The 26,671-nt window shown below is 40.0% G+C and overlaps 2 protein-coding genes across 5 annotated transcripts in view; one reads left to right on the plus strand and one right to left on the minus strand.

Moving 5' to 3' along the window:
* Positions 1 to 3,499: 3,499 nt before the first annotated feature.
* PDCD6 (programmed cell death 6) lies at positions 3,500 to 10,089 on the plus strand. Its single transcript, XM_041408150.1, has 6 exons — positions 3,500 to 3,561; positions 4,815 to 4,889; positions 6,646 to 6,690; positions 7,687 to 7,845; positions 8,543 to 8,652; positions 9,559 to 10,089. Exons 4-6 carry the CDS (start codon positions 7,689 to 7,691, stop codon positions 9,655 to 9,657), a joined length of 366 nt encoding a protein of 121 aa, XP_041264084.1. The 5' UTR covers positions 3,500 to 3,561; positions 4,815 to 4,889; positions 6,646 to 6,690; positions 7,687 to 7,688; the 3' UTR covers positions 9,658 to 10,089.
* Positions 10,090 to 12,834: 2,745 nt separating this feature from the next.
* The window catches only part of LOC121337806, a 28,321-nt gene continuing 14,484 nt past the window's right edge, over positions 12,835 to 26,671 (minus strand). For all 4 annotated transcript variants that reach the window (XM_041408139.1, XM_041408140.1, XM_041408141.1 and 1 more), the window contains 11 exons: positions 25,919 to 25,996; positions 22,989 to 23,125; positions 22,324 to 22,440; positions 21,745 to 21,775; positions 19,826 to 19,847; positions 19,274 to 19,292; positions 18,361 to 18,399; positions 17,150 to 17,251; positions 15,950 to 16,055; positions 14,637 to 15,524; positions 12,835 to 13,860 (listed from right to left, as the gene is read on the minus strand). In XM_041408139.1, coding sequence (XP_041264073.1) covers positions 13,805 to 13,860; positions 14,637 to 15,524; positions 15,950 to 16,055; positions 17,150 to 17,251; positions 18,361 to 18,399; positions 19,274 to 19,292; positions 19,826 to 19,847; positions 21,745 to 21,775; positions 22,324 to 22,440; positions 22,989 to 23,125; positions 25,919 to 25,996 — 1,595 coding nt within the window. In that variant the 3' untranslated portion in view covers positions 12,835 to 13,804. The remainder of the gene's footprint in view (positions 13,861 to 14,636; positions 15,525 to 15,949; positions 16,056 to 17,149; positions 17,252 to 18,360; positions 18,400 to 19,273; positions 19,293 to 19,825; positions 19,848 to 21,744; positions 21,776 to 22,323; positions 22,441 to 22,988; positions 23,126 to 25,918; positions 25,997 to 26,671) is intronic.

Below are 26,671 nucleotides of genomic sequence, written 5' to 3' on the forward strand. Positions count from 1 at the left end.
AGGTACAGGGAGGGGAACGACTGTTTTCTAGAGGGATGTGTTCAGCCCTCAGTAAAGAATTCAGTTAAAGATTAGTGAGGTGATGCTAATTTGCCTTGTACTCTAATCCCGTCCTGTCCCTGAAATTCTTTCCCTGCGTGCTTTAATCCTCACTTTGTGTAAGGGAATCTGTTCAGCGGGCTTTGTTTCCCTCTGTATCCCTTCTTCCTCCCAGCGATGGTGCAGAGGCGCCTCTCGGATGTTAAACTTACGCTCCTTCCCCTCAGGACACGCCAGCTCCCCTGAGCGGGGACGCCGCAGCGATCGGTCACAGGGACGGCTCCTGCCCTTGCCGGACCCTTCGTGAGGGACGGCGGCGGCTCGTGCCGGGGCGGGTCCGCCACTCCCGGGGCGCGGGTCCCCGCGCGCCGCCCTAAGGTGGTGCTGCAACCCCGCCTCGGCGCTTCCTCCCGCGGTGCCTCCGCCCGCGGCACCTCCCGGCGGGAGCGGCCGGAGTCCCCGCCCCGTGCCCCGGGAACGGGGCGGGCGCGCGCCGGCGGCCCAACGGCGGCGGCGGCGCCCCCCTGCCCGACCCCTCCTTCCTGTGGAACGTCTTCCAGAGGTGAGCCCCGCCGCCCGCCACCGCGGGCCCGGCGGCCGGCCGGCACGGGGAGGTGCCGGAAGCGGGTGGGCTGCAGCGGGAGTCCGGCCACCGGGCCGGCGCGTCCAGCGCCGCCGGGTTTGGCTGCCGGGGCGCCTGGCAGCGCTGTCAGCATCGCGGTGGTTCCCCCGTGGGAGGATCCGTGGGAAAGGGCTGGGGAGGGGTAAATGTGGCTGTGTGCTGTAAGGAGCGTAAAGGGGATCGCTGGGAGCGGGACGGTAACCTTGGAAAGCGCTGAAGTAATTTTTAACCTGAGGTTGCAGAAGGGATAGTTGAGTGTGGAGGATCAGTGCAGCAGCACAGGGAAGGCTTGTGAAAAGGAATCTGATAAAACTTCATGGAAGTCTTTAAAGCTGCCAACGAGACATAGCTGCCCCAGGGGACGTTTAGGATGGATATCGGGAAGAATTTCTTCTCAGCAAGGGTGATTGGACATTGGAATGGGCTGCCCAGGGAGGTGGTGGAGTCACTGTTCCTGGAAGTGTTTAGGGAAAGACTGGACTTGGCACGCAGTGCCGTGGTCTGCTTGATACAGTGGTGTTGGGTCATAGGTTGGCCTTGATGATCTCAGAGGTGTTTTCCAACCTAAAGGAATCTGTGAAGTGTTCTCTTGAATTCTCCTGGATCAGAGGGACCTGCAAGGGAGTTAGCAAGCTTGTGCTGAACAAGCACACTGGCAAAATCCTATCAGTAAAGGAGATTTCCCAATTATGTCTTGTTGAGGAAACTGGGGAGGTGCCTACGTTGGATCCATTTTTATGAGAGATGAGTCAAGACAGATCTTCTGACACAAGCAGCAGCAAGAAGTTAAGCAGGAGACAAACAGTACTAAGTTTCTAAAACTGGCTGATATTTACGGAGTGACTCAGGAATGCAGCAGCTTACCTACCCAGCCTGCTGTAAAACAACTTCCTCTGAGAACTCGGCAGAGGCATGCATGAAGCCGTTTCTCTTTTTAAAGGGTTCAGAAAGAAACAGATCAACAATCTGGCTTCTGCACCAGAAAATCAGTAAAAATATTTTAAATAATGTAGTTAGTCAGGAGAGTTGCATGGCTTTTGTTGAAAATATTCCTTCTGGCAGACTGCTGTATAAATCCTGGACTATGTTTGGTAAGGATTGGATATGGATATGATGGCTGGAATTGGAGCAATTCATGTAATCTGTATGCTTTTCAGAAATACTCCCAACACTATCAAAAGGCCCTTGAAGAAATTCAGTAAATGTGGAATGAATGGAAGCATTCTTCAGTGCATGGAAAACTGACTGAAGGGTGTGTGCGTGTGGTCATGCACCACACTGACAGATGGAGCTCTCCTGGGATCTTTATGTAATCTCTTCAGGAGCAGCTGGGGAAAGAGAGAAGGTTTAGATTGGATGGTGAGAAGAGGTTTTACACTGTGGGCGTGGTGAGGCGCTGGAACAGGCTGCCCAGGGAAACTGTGGCTGCCCCATCCCTGCAAGTGTTTAAGGCCAGGCTGGAGGGAGCTCTGAGCCATCTGGTGTAATTGAAGGTGGGACTCCCTGCCCACAGCCAAGGATTGGAACTTGGTCATCTTTTAGGTCCCTTTCAACCCAAACCATTCTGTGGTTCTCTGTGAAAAGAGGGTGAGTGGGCAGGTGAAGTTTGCTAATTCCTGCAGTAACTGAGGCCTGTGAATGTTTGCAGGAGCACCTTACAGTCCTGAATGACGGGGCTGTATCAGCCTGTCATGGCCAGATCATGATCCCTGTATGACAGGTGGTCCCCATATGTCAGGTGGAATCCAGAGTAGAAACCTAATGTCCATGAGGAAAACCCATTTTAATTTTGCACAATTTTATTTATAAAAGGAATGTGCTGACTGATGATGCTCAGGAGCAAGATAAGTAGGTCATAATGCATTCTCATGAAAATATTAGCTTAGCACTTGGTAGATGCTCGTAAAAGGTAAAAAACGTTCACAATACTAAGAGAAACAGAGATTATAAAGGGGAATATCTATTTGTAATTGAAATCTTTGCAATTTATGCTTGCAATTTTAGTGTTGCATGCAGGTTACATAATTCTTGGAGATGGGGAAGGAAGCAATAGAATGAACTGAAAGTGTTTAGAAGAAGACAGCAAGAACTAAAGGAAAAGAAAATCAGCTTCTGTGAACAGGGATCAGCTGAGCAGGACTCTGGTTGGGGTAGTAAATGAGGGAAAATGAAACTGTCAGTCCAAGGGGAACATCCTTGTATGAAATGGAGGGAAGTCCCCACCACATACCCTTATAAAGAAGGCATGATCATTCTTTATTTGTGCAGAAATTACTTCATTTATTAATTTTGAACAGAACTTGAACCATTAAGACAGTGGACTGTGAAGACTCAGTGGAAGCTGGAACCTGCTTTTGCCTCTTTGAACCCCTTTGAACCCCTTTGCAGGGCCCTGCAAACGATTGAGTCTTTCAGTACTTTGGTCACATTGGTGACTTACTCTCCATTGTCAGCATGTGAGAGAGTCTGGGTGACAAACCTGTTGCTCCAGTTTGTGAAACAGATAGCTCACTACTATGACTTTAGGCATTTCGTGGATTCAACCAGCATGTGTGCTCTGCAGTTCTCTTAAACAGAAATAAATGAAAATACTTCCTTGTGGAGAGTGTGCCCAAACTGTTCCATTGTCAGTGTGTGTTTCTGTGTGTCTCTTCACTCATAAGTCTTGCAGTTTTCTTTGGAGCTTATATCATGTTCCAGAGACTTTTCAGGAAAATAATAATCTCATCTGGTGAGTAATAAGCAGGATGTTGAAGTCTTCAGTAAGTGGAACCTGTTCATTTCAGCCATTTAAAGCTAACTGCCTGGTTTGGTTTTGTTTTGGTTTTTTTTCCCCAGAGTTGATAAAGACAGGAGTGGAATAATATCTGATAATGAACTTCAGCAGGCATTATCCAATGGTAAGTCTGTAAATGAGCAGTGAGGTAGTTCATTGTAAACTTCATGATAAATTTGTTGTGAGAGTGGTTACTTAATGCCGTGATTCTTTGTATGGAAGGGGGTGGAAGTGTTCTTACTACTCACTAATTACTATTTAATCTACAGCAGAAGGCTGGAAAGAGAAAAAAATTAACAATCCTTGTGATTTTTTGTTTGTTTTAAACTGACTATCTATAGTAAGTAAACATTACTGGTCTGTATTCTGAGGAATGAGGGCATGCACATCCCTTTTTTTCCCAGCTCTGCTTCCTAGAAATCATAACCAGTGAGTCATATATTCCTTGCTCATCACTACTGAACCTTTGGTTTTTTTTAACCAGAATCAGTGTATAACCTGGGCAAAGCTGTTTACAACCAGCCTTTTCATTGCACATAATTTATTTTTCATACAGTATGGTGCAGGAAATAAAGTATGTTTTGGGTTTTTCCTGACAGAGTAGAAAGATGCACTCTAGATCTAGTATTAAAACTTCCTAGTAGTTATTTCCGTGTTGTAATACTCAAAGAAACTAGGGTATTGTCAAATAACTCATGGAAACAAACAAAAAAAAAGAAACATTTTTCCAGTAGCCTATTTTTACTTTCCTTCCATGACTCAGGGTGGGTAGGGTTCTACTCTGTGGGGGTTTTTTCTGTTTGGAAATCTGAAAAAGGGCATATTCAGGCTGTTTGTCCACCTTTGAGCCCATACCAAGTTTCCCTTCTCCCAAAATTTATTCCTTTATCCCTCCTGTGCTTTGTGACCAAGAAGGGCTTAAACTGATGTTGTGAGCTGCAGCACACACTGGCTGAAGGGCCCATTTTTGTCAGTAATTGCCTGACTTGAAATAAATTTATGAGGTTCTATTCAGTAAACCTGCAGTCTTGTAACTGAACTGAATGTACTAGAATATTTTTTTAATGATGTATCTGATAAATTAAAAGCAATGTGTTGTGGCTGCCAGAACTGATCCATAATTAAATTTTTAATAAAATCTTTAGCAAAAACTAAGTTAAATTAAGTCACCATTTTAATTTAGATTACAATGCTGTTTAGAGCTGTGAGAAACTGTCATTTTTTGCCTGCTGTTTTAAATTTTATATATTTTAAATATTTTCTCATATGAACCTGCCATTTTTAATTTTATATATTTTAAATATCTCCTCATATGATTGAATTTAAGCGTAATAGGCAGTGATGACTATCTGAGCTCTTTTCTTTCCTTATTTACAGTGTAGAGTAGCAGTTTCAGTGTTTTGCAGTTATGAAGAATGCCTACCAAGTGTTAGACAAAATATTTACAGAACTGTAAGCTTCCTGCATTCCAAGAGATTGTAGATCTTGTACACCAGTCACTAACAATTCACTATATTATTTTCAAAATATATCCTTTAGTGGTTGTTTGTGCATGGCCGTCCTGGGCTAAAATAATGTTATGTGTTTATTTCTAAAACACTAAAAAATTCTGCGTTGTGCTCATTGACTTTTGAAGTTCAGTGTGGTTTTGACAATTTGACATTTTCAACCTGTGAAGTTTATGCAGATAACAGTGTGCTTACGTGGGAGGGGCTGATCATCACTTTGTCTAACTGTTTGCACAATAAAATCCTTTGCTTCCTTGTTTTCTTCTGTGCTGCTGTGGGAAGTTAATACTAGAGTCAGGAGAGGAGAGACAGGGACAGTCTTCACTGTTTATTGGAATAGGAAGAAATCAGTACAGTTCGTCACCTCTGGAGTTGCTCAGATTTCATTCTGTGGTGGCTATATGAATCACTTGCATGTTTCAAGATGAAATAAGTTAATTTTCAGACTTTATTTTTCACTTTTTCCTCTTACTCTGTTCAGTGTTAAATCCTGGCACCTTATTAATTCCATTATTTCTTTTTTTTTTTGAAGAGACACACAGCTCTAAGGTCTCTGTCTAAAATACTACTTCAGCATTTTCCGAGCCATTTTTTCCTTTTCTCTTTCTCTGCTTGTATTTCTTTATGTGCAAATAGTCGCAGGGCCTGCCTACAGTGCAGGGCTGTCCCTGCAGAGTCACACCACTGCCCGTGACCCAGCAGAGCCAAGTGCCGGCTCCCAGCTCGGCCCTTGTGCTGGGATTTGCGCTCAGCTGACACATCCTGGGAGTGCCTCTGCGCTGCCCTCGGCTCGCTGACTCCTTTGCGGTCTCGCCGATTCCTTGGGCTCCTGCAGGCAACCACAGCCAGTTCATTATGTGCTGCTTCGTGCTCCTGGTTCCTTCACAGGCTCTGGAGAATTCATAGTGAAATTCTAGATGAGGCACAGGATTCCTTTGTGTAAAGCTTAATGCTTCCTTGTGCCTGGGAATGCTCTCAACCAAGTGAAAACAGTTTCATAATGATGAGTCTCTAAATACGCAGAGAATTACAGAGCTCCTCTCCAGATCGTTACTGCTCGGGCCCTTTCAAAGCAGCAACGTTTCTTGGTCTAAAAATATTAATTCCAAGTAACACTTAATTGTTTTAGCAGTGGAGGTGGGATTTGTACTAAACTACTCTAAACTGGAATGTATGGTTATGCCATGTTGGGAGCTCTTTCTGTCAGAAACTAAAATGCCCTGGAGTAGTCCTGTAAAAAGCAGATGGGTTTGACTGAGGAACAGATATGAGGCCTTGATTGAGTTGCAATTTAGAACACTTCTGATCCTCTCAGTAGAAAAGAGGTACTTCAGTTTAGATCTTGCTTTTTATCCAATACTTCCTGACAGCCTGGGATAAAAAAGTCCTTTTTTTGTTGCGGCCTTAAAATGCTGGTTGCTGTGTGGTGTTTGGAAAGCAAATACCACACTTCAGATCTTACTGGTCTGAAGTCATCTCTGAATGGTGAGACTTTCTTACTCTCAAGCAGCCTTATTTTTTTAATATGCCAGCTCCATGTCACATAACTCTGAATTCACTGTTCTTAACTGATTTGTTTGGTTGGTTTTTTGCATTTTTCTTAAACATTGAGGAATTCTTAAGCCTTAACTAAGCAATTCTTTCTGTTTCGGGTATGTGGATTCCAGTTATTCTCAACTAAGTAATTCTTTCTATTTCAGGCACGTGGACTCCATTTAATCCAGCAACAGTCAGGTCAATTCTTGGTGAGTGTAGTTGTGTGATGTGACATAGTCCTAAGATACTGGTTTGTGATCTGTTCAGCTGATTGATTGAGAATGCTCTCAATTGCTACACTGGTTTGTTTTTTTTTCCTCAGAGTGCCCAGCAGTAGTAAGTTAAATTATTTTCCCTTTTGATTATTAGTGGAATGCCCTTTGCATACACACATGTGCACTTGTCAAAGTAGCCTGAGAAAGTGTTACTGCATAATTGATTAGATAATGAATGTAATTTATATATGAGGAGATTGTTATCTTAAATTTTCTAAAAAGATATTATGTAAGTTGTCTTGGGAAGTAGTCTTTCCTATCTTGAACTTAAGCCCATTTACTCCAAAAATACCAAACAGAAGCTTTACAATGCTTGAATTCTGTTATTGTCTAAACTAATTGCCAGTAATGTGGAAAGTGATGGTGGTAAAACAGAAGGATGAAGATTCAAGCACAGCAAATCAATTCTTTTCTATCACACAATTCATAAATCCAAGGACTACATTTTTTGCTTTGTTTTCAGTAAGTGTTCAGCAACAGTCTGAGTTCCATTGCTGGGTGACATGTAAAGATAACAGTATCAGTAAATCAAATGCAGACGAATATCCCAGCACTCTTGGAAATTATGTGACTTTTTAATGTGCCCTTAGAAAAGAACAGGCCACCCCCTGCCCATTTTGATTTATTACTGGATGATCAATCAAGCCCTCAGTATTTTTGAACTGAAAATGAAAACCTAGGAAAAATAAACATAATGTGACTTATTCTGGTATTTTTATCTTGCTTTATTGGTTTTTCCTTCAGTGGATGACTGCTTGTTTTTTTCTTGGCAGGGCTTTCCAATTACCAAATTACTGCATTTTAGCAGTTTCTTTTTTCTCTTCAGTACCTTCCTCAGAGCACTCTTGCTATCTACTTAAAGTCCTGGCAGATCTTGCTGAGGAGTTGTATGACTGAGGTTTTATATGTGTTTCTTACTTTTTATTTCAGGCATGTTTGACAGAGAAAACAAAGGGGGTGTGAACTTCAATGAATTCACAGGAGTCTGGAAATACATCACAGACTGGCAGAATGTCTTTCGAACGTATGACAGAGACAATTCTGGAATGATTGACAAAAATGAACTAAAGCAAGCACTAACAGGTTTTGGTAATTCATTAGTAATCACAGTTTTTATGACTGGGTTATGTCATAGAATGAGCTGCTTACTGGTACTGTTGCACAGCTGTACTACTCTGACAGATGTGACTAAAAATGAGGCAGGTGAAGGGCAGCTTTCCTTTTAGGTATAAGGTACCTTTTAATGATGTCCATGCCAGAGACACATGTTTTTTAAGGCTCTTTTCTTAAATAGAGAAAAAGGAAAACATTCAACACATACCCTGACACATCCAGTTCCAGTCTCTTCTTTGACAAGCCCTGAGAGGGTTACCAGTGTATAAGGCAAAGTCTGAACTAGCAGGGTACTTGATAGAACTTGCCACTTTCTAAAACAAGGCCAGCTGTCCATGCTGTGAGAGCATTCTGATGCCTAAGGAACTTTCATTCCAGTCACTTCACCTGTAAAGACTTGAACTGCAGCCCTAAACCATTCCCTCAATCAGTCACCTTAATCTGTAATTATATTTACTGTGACTCTGTATATAATTATTATTGAGCTTGGGTTTTATTGCATGTATTTTAGTTTAACAGAGATTTAAAAAAAAAAAAAAAACAAAAAAAAAAAAAACATTTTAACTCCTTACTGTTTTCTGGTTTCGTTACACATGCCTGCTAAACAACCTTGTTCTTTTTATAGAAGGACTGCAGTAATTGAAACCTTCTAAAGTATTTCTCTTTTTCCAAGGTTACCGACTGTCTGATCAATTCTATGATATCCTTATTCGGAAATTTGACAGACAAGGAAAAGGACAAGTTGCTTTTGATGATTTTATTCAGTGCTGTGTTGTTCTACAGGTAAGAAAGGAGATGTACTTTGATGTCAATTGAAAAAAAATACCTTAAGCTTTTCTGGTTCTCACTTTAACAGTGCATCTAGAACTTGCTCTTATTTATAGTAAGCCATTTGAACTAAGTATATGCTAAGTGCTAGAAACATCCTTGTGTATTGGTCTTCATTAGTAATTCCTTTGTATCTCAAGTAAATTTGATACAATGGGTGAGGGACAAAAAAATAGTATAGGTGTTTGACACTGTCTGTTAGTTTAATACAGACCTCAGAGCTAATCTTGCAAGGGCAGTGGTAAAAATACACAAAAAACCTTCCAGTCTTTCAGTAACAGAGAGTGAGAAAAAGAGAGAGAACATGGAGGGAAAGCAGTTCCCTGTAAAAGTTGCACCGCTGTTACTTAGACACACATCAATCACCTTTGCATTCCTTTGTAATACAAGGCAATTATGGTTAATTGTAGACTTGAACTCTGCTAAAAAGGGCTTTGAAATGGAGTATCACTCAGCTGATGTTAATGAAACCATGCTGGCAGTTGTTCTGTTCCTTTGTCTATACTGCCTGGCATCTCTGGGGTTACACAGAGACACCTCAGATAGCAATGGCACATGAAGCATATTTGCCTGGAAGGTGAGATATGCACAAGGTATGCATTGGATTCTGTTTCCAGATGACTCAAACATTGCATTGGTTTTCCCCCTGCTTTAAAGCCAGTTATAAAAAGCTGTCTGGTCTATATAGAAGGTAACCTTAGGTATTGCATTATATAAGACTGTAAAATGGCTGCAGAGGGGATGAACAGAAAGGGTTCATAAAGCTCAGGTTCAAGAAGCCCAGGTGGCAAGAGGAGTATGTAGCAGTCTGAACTTTCCCCTACAACAAAAATGTCTATTGTTTTTGTCTCTCCTCCTCAGAGGCTGACTGACGTGTTTCGACGATACGACACTGACCAGGATGGCTGGATTCAGGTGTCCTATGAGCAGTATCTTTCCATGGTCTTCAGCATCGTATGACACCAATAACCAGGAATCGCACACTGGCATTACACAGACTGGAGTTGCCAAATCATCCTCTACTGAATAAGATTATGTATTATAATGGATGTAACATCACATTCTTAAATTTTGTATGTTGGTAATCATCGTCGGAATCTGTACTTCACTTGGTTTTATTTTGTATTATTGTATGATATGACCATCTCTGCTTACTGTAGTACAGAAAGCACAGAATCTAGATTTAACCAGTACAATGTTGAACTCTTACACATATCCTGCATGGGAAAAAGGACTCTTTAGAAATGCCAAATTAAAATTATGCTTGTTAGCTTATATCAGTTGAAAGCCAGAAGTTGCACAACATGTTTTGCATGTGCCTTACTTTTATAAGAGTTTAATGTATTAATTTTTAAATACAGAATTTAAAATTAAATTAAAATACCAGGTCAAGTTTTAGTCTGTTTCACTTTTGTACAGCTTTAAGGGGGAGGTGATTTTATTTCTGTATTCTCATTTTCTATGGTTCAGGGATCTCTCCACTTGGATGGCCTTTTTTTATTTTATTTTCTAGCTGTCTCCTTCTTTCAGGGTATCCTTAGGATGGATTCAAATACAACTTCTTCTCACCTGTGAAGAAAGTCGTACTGCATCTCCCTTGATAAGTTCCCCACAAAAATGAACTCTGACTCTGAATATGCTCCTTTTGCTTAGTTGTCTCATTTGACATCAGAAGTCTTCCTTTTTGTGCTGAAGCACTTATTTGAAGTGGCCTTGAATTGACAGTCAGACATTCTTGTAACTTTACCCTACATCTCACTATTTACAGCTAATCAGAGAGTGGAAAAACTCAAGCAAGGCAAGTAATGACTGATTCCTGTCACACACCATCTCTTGCAGTAACTCTGAAAAATCAACTTGGAGGAAGCAAAGACAACCAGAGTTACAATGTTACTTCCAGGTCACCCTGAGACTGGCTCCGATGGTCAGAGAATGGTACAAATAACACCAAGGTCACACGTTCAGTTTCTATATAGTCCATTCCCTGAACAGTTGGACGTAGTGATCCTTGTGGACTCTTTCCACTGAGATGATTCTGATTCTGTCTCACCCAGAGTAGAGTGTCTGGTGTCAGGGTGAAGGCAGCAAAGTGGCAACTGTGCAACTGTTATAAAACATCTGTCATGCAAAGAGGCTGCTACTATTTGTCAAGTGATAGTCAGACCCTTAGTGACAGCTCAGCAACACTCTGAACACTCTTCTGGTGTCAAGTATGTGGGGGAAAACCCATGGCCCCTAGAGCACAAGCACACTGAAACAAGGAGATCCCCCAAAGCACTCTGGGGAGTCTCACCCAAAAGGCAAGGAATTGGTTTTGGGTGAGGAGGGAGATCCAAGAGTATGACCAGTGTCAGAAACCACCTCATCCAACAGCTGTGAAAGTTACGGTGAAGAAAACAAGGGAAAAAGACTTCCACCAGTTACTCTTTGAACCTTCCCTCCCTGGAAGGCTGAGATAGTAACTATATATGCTCTCTCCAGAAACAAAACAGAAAAGAATTCTTTTGAGAATTTCTGGGCTTAAAAGAGCTCCTGTTTCTTTCTACTAAGAAATCTGTCCCTTTGGAGCATACATGCACATAGAATCCAGTAACTCTGGGAAGTGTTTTGAGGACTAAGTCCAAGGTACAAACTAAAAAGTTGGAATCTAAGAAACTTTCCAAGCTGTCTCCCCTGAAAGATGTCTCTATGTCCAGCTGGCCTTGTTGTATTTCACTGCCCTTGGTGCAGAACAGCTGACTCCAGCACTTCCTAAAGGAGCATCACTGATGCAGAGAATCATCAAGGTGGCTCTGGACTGGAACAACTCTTGTCTCACTGGGAAACACTCTTCTGAAGGTGTGAAAGCAGGTACACCAAGATCAAGAAACTGACTAAAAGTAGACCATTTATCCCCAATCCAAGACATGCTCCAGTCTGGGTTTTTGTCACTGGCTTTTTAAGGAAACTGGAAATTTGCTCCAAGGGCTCAGGTGCATTCTGAGAACTACTGCCTCCATGCCAAGGGCTGTGATGTAGCTGCAGTGGTGCTGACGGGTGCCAGGCATCCAGTGCTGCTCTGCAGGTTTGTCAGGACCTACTTTGTGAGGTGGTTTCTTAAAGAAGGCCTGGAGTCTAGACAGAGTTCTGGTCCAGTTCTGTACTACATAGGAGCAAGATATGGTAAAGGGTTTTCTTGGAAGTAAGAAGTACTCAGCACTCTACAGTTCAGGAAAGCTTTAGTAAATCAGTGCTGTCTTACTGCTCCAACTACATTTCCAAAGGCAAGAACTGTTTCCCCAATGCAGGACTCTGCACAACAACAAAGGAAGAACAGTAACTGTTGCCCATAAAGAAAAATTACAGAACATGTAGGTGGAAATAGCATATGATTTGGGTGGAGCTCATCCAGCTACTGTAAGTCACTGGGGTATACAGGGATGGTAGTAAAATCCAAAAGGAGTGAGAAATGGGGAAAAAAAGAGTTCTCTGCAACAACCTCAAATGAAACTTTGAATTAACTTGAACTGACAGAGTTGCAGCAGTAATATTTTCTAGCAACATTTTTTTCTACAGTTTCAGAATTTTAGTTGCACTACACTTTCTGTGAGAAAAAAACTATGCTAGTAACATTTGTATAAATAACTTCTGGTAATTTTTAAATGTAGATATATATAATAACTAATCAATTCTACAGACTTGTAAATCAAAACTCTGGCAGACACCTGTGGCAGAAAAAAGTTTTCCCTTTTAAGCAAGAAGGTTGACTATGTAATACAGTGCATGGAAGTGTATGGCACAACTATGAGATGTATGATGTTATAAACCACTCCAACACTTCAGTAAGTATGAGCAGTGAACAGGAATGAAACACAGTGAACAGGAACAAAAAAGGAAAGTGGATCTTTTCAGACACAGAAACAAAATAATGACAGAAGGAAAACTTTAGGGAATTGAGTTTACATGCTCAATAATAAATTGAGTTGAGTTTTTATTAAAATTTACATAACAAGATCCAAAATGTTTTATGACAGCTCATGAAGACTAACCCTGCTTCAGCACAAGTACTTAATGCACAGAGACACAGTTCCAGCATGGGTGAGAAGAAAAATGATAGTCCACAATGCAGCAGTGAAAAGGAAAACAGACACTCAGGAGTAAACTGTCTCACTTTACTTCTTTTCTTCAGCTCCATGTAAGCTGGTTTTAATTACATAGAGCAGGTATCTAAAGCCAGGCATTCATGAGCATGTGGCTCTGATACACCTCATGAACTGGTAAGTACTCTCAGTTAGTACAAAAATTTGTTTCTTTTTTCCTGTTATTTTATCTGATTGCCTTATGGGTTCTACTATTTCTTAATATGCTTTTGCCAGTAGAAAGAATCAAGAATTTTTATTTTAGCATGGGTCCATCCACCAAATGAGTTTTTAGGATAATTCATAATTATTTCATTTTGAACAACGTGATTAAAAAATTTGCATATATTTCACACCATGTCTTACCCTGCAAATTGAAACTGATATGCCCTGTTACATACCAGTCCTCTAGCACAGATTACGTTTTCCTCACATAGCATCACATTAAGATAGAGAATATTTATGCTGTGACATTCTCCTTTCTTTGTCTAAATAGAAATGTAGTATATCAATTTCTAAAAATATCCTAATTATAAAGCCTCAAATTAATGGAACTGGCCTTACATTTGTAAGGAAGGCCTTACATTGTGAAGGAAAGTAAACCTGTATTTTCAATTAATATTCTTCCTAAGTAGGTAGCATAAAAGTACCTTCCTTTCTTTTCTGAATTGAGAAGGGTATTAAAAGGATTATTAGCTTTTTGCTGACAGAGTAATTTTAACATATTTTCAAAAAATAACGGAAGATCTTTTTTCTGAAATATACTAAGATATAACAAATACATTACAAAAAGACTAAACAAAATAGTATGTTCACCCATTATGTGCAATTCCACATGTGTATATTTCACATGTTAAAAACTTAAACCCTACCTCCCTTTACCTCTCCCAAGCCAGTCAAACACAGAGTTAAATGCAGTCTCTTTCCTGAAAGCCAAGGGATGGAGATTCTCAAATCTCTTCATCTGTTTCCAGTTCAGCTGTTGCTCCTTAATCTTTCTCTCTAGCTTCTATTAGCACATTGACGAATGTCTGAATATTTATTTCTGGAAAGGGCAATAAAGACATTTAGAGTTACTTCTATCTCATAATATTTCCATAATACAACATAGAGAATGAAAATTAAAGTTTTACTGTTAAGTAGTTACAAGTTACATAATTAACTAATTGTAGTACCAGAAGCATAGTTTGCATTTGTCCAAACTCATGCCCAATGACAGCTCTGCAGTAGCATATGCCCACTTCTCTTTAAGTCCCTCTCATAATCTATTTCCAAAGGAGAAACTGTCATTTTGAATAGTATATCACTATTCTCAACATTAATGACTATTTCTACAGCAACTGGAACAAAGAAATTCATACTTAGTGAACCAGCTCCTTGATAACGTTTCTCTTGTTATCCCAATGGGTTTTGGTTCACTTGGATTATCTATTATAATGCCATCCAGGCTTGGTTCTGCAAGCATTCCAGTATTTTTTTCTTTATGCCAATACATTCCCCTCCCATCATTGCAAATCTACCAGTACAAATCATGATACAAACTGCTAGTTAGAAAGATGACCTAGGACAAACCTTTCAATTCAGGAAATTTTTGCACTATCAAAACCTTCTCCCACTCACTGCTCCATCTAGTTGCCAAGAGGCCCAGTGTCCTCAGAGAAGCAACAATGCCTTTCTTCAGCTGATACAGATGTGAGCAAAATGAGCTCGACTTCCCTGAACAGCTCATCCTATCTCTGCCACCCGCAATCTCCTGCCTACGTTACAGCAACTGCGTTGACATAACTCATTTCACATGAGGGAAACTAATCACCAGCTTACTTTGAAGCGCTGGATAATACGGAGCCAGCTGTTTCAGCATCCTGGTCATTGTAGGGACATCCTTTCCTAGCAGTCTGTTCACAGTGTTGGGAGCAAGACCAACATCAACTCCATTAAACATCTCTTCTGAGCTTCTGAACTGCTGGTGATCTTGGTACGAACCACTGCCAGAAAATGAGTCCTGATGTGAACTCCAGTCTCTCTGGTAGCCTGATTTCTGATACCTGAATTCTTGACATCTAGATTCCTGCTTCCAGCTAGAATCCTCATTCCACCTATAGTCCTCATTCCACCTAGTGTCCTGGTGCCACCTGGAGCCACTTCTTCCTGAAACAGCAGAATTTGCAGAAGATGTACAAGTATTCATGGACTCATAGTTCTTGTAAGAGGAATAGTTTTGTGAAGCATAGTTTGTAAAGTATCTTCCAGATGAAGGATATGAGGCAGAAGAATTGGGATAGGATAATTCTTGGTCACTTATATGCCTTGCTTTGGTACACACTTGTTGATTCCATTTTGTACTTTCTCTGCCAAATGAGAGTCTATTATCACAGAGCTCACTTCCTTGCACATCACTGGATATGTATTCTGCTGAGTACTCCTTCACTGGGCTGGTCTGGTATGGAGAGGCCACAGCAGCCAAATCCATGCAGGGCATGGAGTTTCTGAGCTGTCTCAGCCATTCGCTGACACCATTGGCAGGAGTGTCAGGCTCAACAGCAGGAGAGCCCCCGAGCAGAGACATACTCGCAAAGTTGGCCGACGTCAAATGACAGGAGGATGATCCATCACCTGCTTGGTAACTGTTTGAGTGAGCAGGAGCAAAAGAAGCATCTTCAGAACACTCTTCATACTGGGACAAAAAACCTTGATTCCAGTCAGAACTTCCTGAATAAATAAAGGGCACTTAAAATTAGCAAAGTATTAAATTACCAGCTGCAAACACAACTACTTTGAGATTTTATGATGTGTACTTCTGTTCTTTCCCATTTCCTGCCTTTATGTCTTACCTGACTTTGGCATCTTTTCACCCAAAAATTCAAATAGTAAGTAGGTCAGGAAGGGTTACTGCTTGAATTTCCATAACCTTAACTGCTATAACACTGTTCAGTGAGACAGGAATGTTTGCAGACAGTAAAGTCATTAAAGCTCCAGAAAATTATATCCTGAACTGATTCAGACAGCACAGGCTGTACTGGTACTTAGCTGGTACACCAGCTAAGAAGCACTATGGCTGGTCATAAAAGTAAATTTTCACAATCTGTGCAGGCTTCAGAGTAAACAAACTAGTAGGAAAAAAAAATCTAAATTACCTTTGTATTCTACATCTGGCCCATAGTGTTCTGTGATGCTTTTCCCTTCTGGAAATTCATCTTGAGGTACTGACATCGGGGGGCCTAAACTGTTGGTGTAATTACCCTAGGTAAAGCAAAAGGTCAGAATGTCTGTTTGCAAATGCAAGAATTTAAGAACTTTACAAATTCTAAAAATTCCCATAGAAAGTTCGCAAAGTACAATTTTAAGTGATAGCAGAATCCATATGAGGTGTGTGTTGTTACAGATTATACCACTATTTTCCAGTGTTATTTGGAAGAGGTACGTTCCTGGAGAACAGAAGGAGGTCTCTGGTGAAGACAGTGTCTCCTGTTTCAAATTTATTGCCTCATCTCTCTTATCATCACCTGGCTAAAATATAAAACTGCTGCATAGGCAAATCCTGCCTTCATCTGGGGAATGCAGAATGGAAAGCCCAGCTGAGAGATTAAGCAACAGAAACAATATTTAACTGATGTTGGTATCAGCATTTGCACAGAGACAGTTACTGCAGCTCACCTGACATGGAATATACAATTGAGAAAACAGTCTGAAACAGCTTTCAGAAAAAAATAAAACCTGAATTTTGTGAACCAGTAGCTGCCAGAGTGATGAATCATTTTTTTCACAGATTCTGGTCCTTCAGATTCCTTTTTCTACAGGTAGTCAACCTCTTTGCAAAGGAGCTATGAAGGTTTGTAAAGACCAACAGATAGTCAAGAACATCTTGCCTACCTTAATCTTAACAGATTAAATCTCTCAACTGAGAGCAAAGCTACAAGTTATGAGAAAGACAGACCTACCCACTGTCCCATGAAAGAAAAAAGTGGCACATTTGAGTGGCACTTAAAGCCCCATTGATCTTAGAACAAAAGCTAACAAGAAAGGGACCACCACAAAAATGATGACAACCTGCCATCATTAAGAAAAATGCTGCCCAGAACAGAACACACACGCAAAAAAAAAAGCCAAAATAGACACGTGATGACGGAATACTAAGAGAAATGCGCTATGTAATTAATATACTTGTTACTTAAAAATTGTAAAAAAAGAAAATTGAAGTACATGTAACTGGAGGTTTTCACTCATGCCTCAACTGTTACAGGTTGGCAGGGTGAGTTTACAGGTTAACACAGTGAGTTTAACCACTCCTTTCCTCCCAATGGTAAAACAATTCTGGACAAGGTTAAGTTACTTACTGCTGCTTTCTTTTCACAAAAAGCCTTCAAAGCCTCCATGAGTTCCTGTGTAATGCGAACAACAAGTGTTGCTTCTGAGTCTGAGGTGATGTGAAAAGTCTCCTGCCGAAAAACATGGTTAGAATTCATCATTAGGATGCCAAAGGGTCAAAGACACAAACAGATCAAAGTTATACTTTGATTTTTGTATAACCAAATTTATACTATTGGCTAACATATGGCATATATGAAAAATGTATACAAAAATATCAAAAAAAATAAAATTGGGAGCATAATTATGGCCTGATAAAAGGTAAAACATATACTTGGATTTCTGTGCCGCTCTTGTACTGTCAAGTCCATAAACATTTTGTTGCAGACAGAGAAGGACAAAAGTCCTAAATTTATATTATCTGTGTAGAAAATGGAATAAAAACAAGCTTCAGGCTGATTACTAAGTAAATGAATTTATAAGTGATTGCAGTAATTTCAAAGAATATAGGCAGTCTTTTGTAAGGAATAGCTGTGATTCCTGTACATAAGTCAATTAACTACCAAGTTTTTTTGTAGTTTACTGATTATCCCTTAGACATGCTTTTTCTCTCTCTCTTTCTGAAGTCACAAGTAACCACAGTGTGGAATGAAGCACACATTTCAAAACATTCTACTTCTGATTTTGGTATATAAACACAATTTGAACTCAAATGAAACTTTCCAATTGCATTAGGTACAGAACATGACTTTCACAGAGTAGAAGTCAGGTATTTTCATAAACCCAAAAGAGACAAAATGAGGCTTACTATGCCACTGTCAACAGCAACAGAACTGATAAAACTTCCCCAATCTCTCCAAGACCAGCAGCTGTGCTCTGTCTGGCAGCCAGACCAGACTGGCTCCTCTTGCTCAGCATTATCAACAATCCCATTAGATGTGGGCAGCCAGCAGCACTTGAGCACCATCAGTGCTGCTAATCAACACTACTTGTCAGGGTGGCTCCTCAGCAAAGGGGAGAGTCATCCACAGAACAGGCTGAGAGCTCACATCTAATCCAGCCAATTGCTCTGAGCTAAGCTACAGCTGTACTAACTTTGGAGGGCAGAGTCCACTAAAACAGAAATTAATGTTGCAGTCAAATCAGTTTGATCAGTAATCAGAGGCTCCTTCCAACAATATTCACTGCATTGTACTGGTGAAACATCACAACTCTCATCACAATTATTTTACATACATACCAAGAACTCCAGAGCTTTCTGTTTCCGAACAGGATCGTTCTGTGGGATTGTAGAATAGGGAAAAAAAATTTAGAAGACTGAATTTTACAGCAGTTGTTGCATCATCTTGTACAGAACAAGACATTTTAATCTTTTATCCAACAACAAAAGTCAACACAAAAAAAAGATACAATTTTAGGTCAGAGCCATAAACATGTAACCTTAGATCTTCAGTATCAGCTTGGTAGCAGCTACACAAACACAACTGCTTTACTTCCAATACCAGGAAGAACACATTTCACATCTAAGCCACACACCTACAGGAGCTATCTTTCCCAGCCTTTCCTCACTCAGGAGCAAAATCATGTTAAAAAAGTCAAGTGCTCAGCTGCATTTAACATAGTACCTGACCAGCCTGAGGCCCCACAACCAACTCTGCCACTAAGATAAAAACAATGCACTTCTCAGTGTTTGTCTCCAGAGCTAATCAGGGCAGATACTTTAGTGATCATTTTGAATTTCACCTTTGAGTTAGACAAAAGGATTGTAAATCTTTAGATATATCTTAACATTTAAACCAAACTTTCAGTATAGAATAGTCTTGATCTGAAGAGGGATGAAACAGGGAATTGGAGACTGCAGCACAGGCCAGGAGACCTGGCCTGTAGATGCTGGCTCTGAGACTCTCAGTGGCTCTGAACAGGATTCATGAAAGCTAAGGTGAATGTTCTGCATTCTCTTCCCCTCTGCTGTGATGAACACAAAACTTACTCATTAGATCAATTGCTTCTGCAACAATATTAATAAAATACTAAATGAAGCCAAAGAATAAGCATTTTCCAGAAAAAAATAGAAACAAGCATAAAGAAACTGGTACAAAATGAGACACTTGTGAGTATGCGACCACTTGTGTGGAGTTCTTGCCTCTACATACCTCATGCTTATCTTCCCACCTTAAAAGAAAAAAAATTACAGCATTAAGATGCATTCTAAAGATTACTAAAACATTAAGTTTACTCAAAATATTTCAGTTTCCAAATTTTTATCACTTACCAATACTACATATCTTTCCCTAAGAAATAACAGTGTTTTTAATATGCTGTAAAAGTCCTTCTTCTGACTGACTCTCAAAGAGATCAGTAGTGCAGATGAACGTCTTTACAAATCAGCTAAAGGACATGACTGAAATAATGGTGAGCTGGGTTTTTTCTTCCTATATAAACAGCTTTTTATAAAACTTACTCAGCCAATGATATCCCACATAGAATGGAAGCAGCTTGAAATTTCAATTGGAATTACTTTTTGAGTACAGTACTTCAAAAGCCATAGCTGCTACTTCCTCACAGACAAAAAGGAACAATTTACAGAAGAGAAATAAGTACAGTGGAAAGACAATATAAAATATTTTCCCATGTCATGATGTTTGCTACAGAAAAATAGATTTAAAAAATCTCTTTTGATTCTCCTGTGCAGGTAGTACTCTCACCTTGTTTTCTTCTTCAATACAGCTAGAAAATGAGAAAAAGAATTATTAGCAACATCACAAGGTTTGCACTGTATTTCTGCAACAGAAGCGTTACACAAACAGAAGAGTTACTGGCTGTGGAGTGGCTGTGGTTTCTGTAAAGGGCAGGATTCAGCAGCAAATGGCACACACACCCATCTTAGAAACCAGCAGGCATCCTTGCTGAAAGGTCTGTGGGAGACCTGTGCCCTAAAGGCTTTGCAGGGTACTCTACAGCACCTGTGTTGAGGCAGCTGGACCCCATACAAGAAGGCTGTATGGAATAAACCGAGGTGGGTCTGTCTCCTCCATGAAAAAAGTTACAAGGCCTGCACGTGGGTTTTTCCTGAGTAAACACCAGTGAACCTAAAATCTGTACATACAACAGCAAAGTTTCCAACAAGAAGTTATAGGGGTTGCAATGTTTGATCATCTCATCTCTATCAGTGTATAACCATGAGGAGGGAGGAAGGAAAAGCTCAGCAAAACAAGGCAGTCTAAAACAGTAACTATGCTTCAGAGAACCAACTACTGCAGGGTACATAACTTGTCACTTCTTAAGCATTGTGTTCCAGGATAAGCAACAGGACATGGAATAATTCTCTGGACAATTGACATCTTTGGCCCTACACAACAAGGCCAGAAGACTTGTGTTGCCATGTTAACCAGTTCCCATTAGCACAGCTAACACGTGCTGATTAAGCTGTTGATGTTCGTTTCGTCACTTGCACGCTCGTACCTGTGTACTAGCAGCCTTTCTTAATTAAATCCCCAAACTCATCCTCACTGTCAGAAGAGAGTTTTGAAATCTGCCAACACGACCTAGTCTAAAGTTACTTACTGCTGCTAACCAGTAACCACAATTTTCTTCTAAATAACCAGAGGGGGGTTTTTTGGAATTCACTTGATGTCAACCTTATCAACTAACCAGAGCAAACCTTTATACTGAAAGGCTTTTGCAGGTAACTTCCCTCTCGCCCATTTTTTTCAGTTTCATATCCTGTAGGACTGGGTGGGATCACTCTTTTTGATGCTCCAGATTGATATTTGACTGTGTCTTCCACTTTTACAGAAGTCTGCTGACTTGACTGATGTCAGTTTACTCTGAACTGAGAATTACTCAGCTAATTATTGGGTCACACTCCCTCTTCTTCACAAGAGACACAAAGATCAAAGATTTTTGCCACCTTGTTTTGCAGACCAACACTCAAAAGTACAAGCCACAGAAGCCACCAATGACCAATAAAAAGGAGGAAAAATAAAAACCCCGCTGTGGTAGGCTCCTACCACAGCGGATTCACACTGACAAATTCTGTTGATCTAAGCAACCTCCACCCACTTTAATCAAACCCACCTTCCTTCTGATATTAACACTAGGGTCACAAGGTAGCAAGGAGGTATTCCTCCAGATTGGCATCATTAAGGATCTATAGCACACCTACAGTAACAAGAGATGTAACTCAGCCATACTGTATGAGGGAAGATGCTGAGTTTATGTTTGTGGGTTTGGTTTCCATCGTTTCCACTTTCACCAGGGATTCAGCATGTAAGTCTTCTGATGACAGAAATGAGGGGGAGGAGACTTATTCAGCTTATTCAGAGAAAGCCACCAAGTACCAAGTACTTTTCCATACTTTTTTACTTTCCTTGATGAGCAAAGTGCTGCAGTTATCATAAATACTTCCAGAACCAAGAAGTTAAAAAAATATAAGGAACACTGGAAGTCTGGCAATTTCCTTCTTTCATCACTTCAACATCACAAAAAACAGAAAAATCTCTGAAAACATTATTATAAGCTGAATGTTTTACATCAGTCAAGCCCTTTGTTCAACTAGTAAGTCAAATTAGGCCAAATATCAATTATATCAAATCTACTATATTCAAGAAATTCACAGACTTACATGAGGTAGCTGGTCTTGTGTAACCTTCCCTCTAAAAAATAGAAGAAGTTTCATATTAGACTTTCTGACTAAAATTTCATAACAACAGTCTCTACTGCAACTGCCATTAGGAAAGGAACAAGTACTTTTATTTATGCCAACATAATTAAATTGAATTAAATTCCTCACACACATAAACACTCCTGTAAATATAAATGAAATTTGAGAAAAAAATTGCTTACATTTGAGAAAATGTTACATTGCAAAAATTAAAAATTATTGACATTTAAGTAATAAAATTTCTGAATCACTCTATTCAGACTGAACAATTTTCAATTTAAAACATCTAAAACCTTAAAAATACTAATTGTCTTTATTCAGATTAATTTCAATACTACTGCTCTTTTCTCTGGATCTTTCAGGGCAACCTAAAGGTAAACCTTAGTTCAACTCACTACTAACTTCCTAGAAACACACAGAAAATTTAACAGGCTTCGCCAGCACTACTTTTAAAATTTACTCTTAAACATAAATGTTTACATAAAACATAAAACTGATAAAAGACACATTAACAGATACTTTACATTTATTTCAAATTACCTTATACATTTTTAATCCTTCACTCTTCTCTAGCTCTCCTGCTATACGTCTGAAAAACGAGACTTTGCATTCCTTTGCATCTGGTCTTCTCCTCATTTTATCTGGAAATTCTTTAGACTGTAAACAAAACCAGTTTGAAAAGGTTAATATTGAAATTTATCACAATATTAAAAAATTTACACATTTCACCTTCTGGACAAGTTTCCAAAATACTGGTAAACATTGATTTGAATATGATGAACTAATTTCTTCTCTGCAACATATGTAATTAAATTTTACAGTTACTAAAGTAGTCTTCAAAACAAAAAATGGATACCACGCAAAGCTTGCTGCCAGAAGGAAACACTCTCTGTACCAAATCCAGCAATGCTACGGACATGCTGGGAAATAAAAAAGAATCCCATTATTTTTGGAACCTGATCCTGCAAGCAATCTAAACTCTTAGGAACAGACTTGGGAGCTGAAACAGACAGGCAGCCCTGGACTGCACTGCCTCAAGAGCCCACAGCATCAGAGCTCTTCATGTTGAGAGAGTCAACTATACAAGTACTGGCAATTTATCACATGGGGGTTTAAACTTCAAACAATCTAATTATTTAGAAAAAAGAAAATAAAAGGGGAGTATCATAAAGAAATTTTGATCAAAATGCATCAAAATTACTCACAATGTATTCTCTTCTGTGTTTATATCCACTGAGATGCTCTATCATAGGTGCCACCTCTGAATTACACCCACACAGCCTGCACTCATAACGTGGCTCTCTTCTTCCTTCAAATCTGACTTCGACCACGTGTTCTAAACCTGTAAAAGCAAGAGTTACAAATATCTCTATTTTACTACAGACTACTGAAACAAATGTATTCTTTTCAATGCTGCTTACAAATTCAAAATTAATATATGAAATGACTCCATTTTCAGAATTACTCCATTTTCAGACACTCCTTCAGGATCACTTCAACACTTCTTTAGACTTATCACCCAATCAGCTAAATTTATCTCTTTCCAATATCTTATTCTGAAAGGAAATACACCATCTATGGCAGATTTCAAAGCCCACCAAAAATATTTCATGCATCTTCACTCCTGTCTGGGATAATTTTTTTAAGAAACTAAGAAAGAGAATGAGAATAGGAAATGCCCTACAAATGTCTAGATTTAAAAAATGCATTTAAAATACTTAGTCAAACATAATTTGGACCGTATCTGAGTAAAAGCAGATGTAGAAAAGACATTAATCACTTCACAAAACTGAATCTTTCATAATCTGAAAATGTTCCATAAACTTTTAAGAACCACAAGAATAAAAATGGAAATATTCTTCATTTTTCCTAGAAATTACTGAGACAATGCCTTTAAAGTATTCAGAAACCTTCAAGTTTGAGGCTTCTTACCTAGCATGAAAAGTTTTATTCTGAAAGCTTGAACATAATAAATTTAAAAGCAGTTTAAAACAAATAGGAAAACCCTGCAGCTGTTCCCTTATGTCATAATTTCCAGTACTCTGTATTCATGATGGGTTGATCCCAGCCAGCAGCCAAGAACCACATAGCTGCTTGCTCACTCACACCCACACCCCTCAGCAGGGTGGGGAGAACACAGGAAGAACAAAGGAAGAACAAAGCTCATGTTCTTAAAGACAGTTCAATAAGTTAAGGAAAGAGGGGTAAAAAAACCCCAAAACCAACCAACATGCAAAAACCCATCACTCACTTCCCCACAGGCAGACCAATACCCACCCACACTCTCTGAACAGCCACCTTGTAAGTTAAACCCTCCTTCCTCCCTTTTTTTCTTTCTTTACCTCAACTGTGATTACTGAGCATAACATTACGTGGTACAGAATAGCCTTTGTGCCAGTTTGGGTCAACTGCCCTGGATGTGCCACCTCCCACCCCCAGCTTATTCAAGGGGTGAGGGCCAGAACAACAAAACAGCCTTGATGCAGGTGCACTGCTCAGCAACAGGAAAAAACACTGGGGTGTCATCAAAACTGCTTCAGCCACAAATCCAAAACATACAGGCTGCTATGAAGAAACTCAACCCCATCTCAGACCTGATACAGTATTATACTGCTAAATCTTAACTCTGAAAGTAAATTATCACCAAATGAACTAGAAGTGCTCCTGCAACCGAAGTGTTTTCTATTACAAATGCTTATAGTAAAGTATTCATTTTAAAAAGCCTAGAAATTTATTAGGTGGAGTAACTACAAGACAATGCACTAAACAGAGAAATTTTCTGCTAATACTAGGAAATTTGCTACTTAGGCCTTCATCAGAGAACATATTTCTCTAGGCCACCATGACACACTTGGAACACTAAGGCCACTGACAAGCAGCCTTGCTACTCTCCTAAGGGTTTCTAACCTAGCAGTTAGAAAGAAAAAAATTAAAACTAATCACACTACTTCCAGTATAGCCAAGGACAGTGAAGAAAAGCATCTCACTAAGTACAAACATCCCACTGTATATCCCACCAAGTGGAAAGTCACAAAGAACCACAGCTGATGACAAGTCCAGCTGGAGGCCAGAAGGCAGCAGTGCACCCCAGGGGTCAGAACTGGGTCCAGTCCTGTTCAAAACCTTCATTAATGATTCAGATGATGCAGAGCATAACCTCAGCAGGGCTGATGATGACACACAACTGGGAGGGATGCAGATACACCAGAGGGTGATCTGGTTGTGATGCCATCCAGAGGGACTCTGAGTGGCTGGAGCTGGGCTGACAGGAAGCTCAGGCAGATCAACAAGGCGAAGTGCCAGCTTGCATCCAGCGAAGAACACCAGGGCATGCTGGGGGATGGCAAGCCAGGAGGAACATTGGCAGGAAAAGACCTAGTGGACACCAAGCTGAAGATGAGCTAGCAAAGGCTGACGGTATCCTGGGCTGCACAAGGAGGAGCGCTGACAGCAGGCTCAACTCAGCACCAGTAGGGCCATTCCTGGAGTGCTGTGTCAAGTTCTGGACTGCACAGTACAAGAGACATGGGCATAGAAGTGCCATGAAAATGACAATGGTACTAGAGCATCTCTGCTACGAGAAAAGGCTGAGAAACCTGGAACTGTTTATCCTGAAGAGGAGAAGGCTCAGAGGGGATCTCATCACTGTGTATAAATACTTGAGGTGAGGGTGCAAACAGGGAGCTGTTTTCAGTGCCAGGACAAGAGGCAATGGCACAACTGAACATCAGGAAACACATTCTGACCGTGCGGGTGACTGAGCACTGGAACAGATTTCCCTAAAAGCATGCAGTTTTTCACCTGGAGATTTTCAAAAGCCATGTAGACATGGTCCCAGACAACCTCCTCTGGGACATGAGCAAGGGTTAAGACAGACCCCTTCCAACCTCAACCATTCTGTGATCTGGAAAAAGCTTCTTTACGGAGATGGCTGCTTCAGGAACAAGTTAACAGTTAAGGAGGCCATTATAATACCCAGTGGAATAAACTAAATTTAAAATGGTAAGAGATAGGTAAGTTATTAAATACATTTACAGAAAATGAGACAATAACTAAAATCCCACCTTTTTTTTCAAAAGAAAGCCATTTAGTAACAAATTCAAAGACATGCAATTTATAAAACAAAAAACCATACCAATTAGAGGCTCTTCTCTTCTGGGATCATTCATAAAATCCTTCAGACAGGTTATGTACCCTGTGAATGATCTCTTCACTGAAGGAAAAAATACACATAAAGAGACATTACACATTATATAGTTTACACATAATATCTATAATCTTAAAGGAAGGAATCTTAATCCCATTTCTAATGGGACATTAATGGTGACAAAATTCATTTGCGCTCTGAAATGCTTTAGGAAAACAGGCAAGACCTCAGTCCCCCATATAAAATGTCCAACACTTTCTCTTCCATAACAATTTTATACACAAGGATTTAATGTCTCTAAGAAAAGAGCCAAATAAGCAAAACAAGACTTCTAACACAATTCAGTTTACTGAGGAAAGATTCCAAGTTCACATGCATAGCATGTCCTGGACTGCGTCAGTTCTCATGAAAAAAAAGAAAAGCCATCAACCTCCTCTTCCCCTCAAAAGCCTAACATTCATACAGCATTCTGGGCCTGCTTGTTTGGAGTCTGAAGTTCAAGAATTATACTGCCTTAAGGCTAACAAAGAACACAATCTTCACTAATACAGCAAATACCTTTTGAGCTCTGGGCAGCCCAAAGGTTGCACAGACACAGTCAGTATATTCCTGAGTCCGAACTAGCAGTGTTTCAATCAGGGCTCTATCTTGCTCCTCACTGAGTTTTAATAGCCTGGTTGTTGCTCTGCCTGAAACACTTCTACAGCATTCCTGCTCAGCTTAGAACACCAGCAGAGTTCA

The sequence above is a fragment of the Onychostruthus taczanowskii genome, unplaced genomic scaffold (genome assembly GCF_017590055.1).
Source record: "Onychostruthus taczanowskii isolate IOZ18803 unplaced genomic scaffold, ASM1759005v1 scaffold29, whole genome shotgun sequence".
NCBI classification, from domain to species: Eukaryota; Metazoa; Chordata; class Aves; order Passeriformes; family Passeridae; genus Onychostruthus; species Onychostruthus taczanowskii.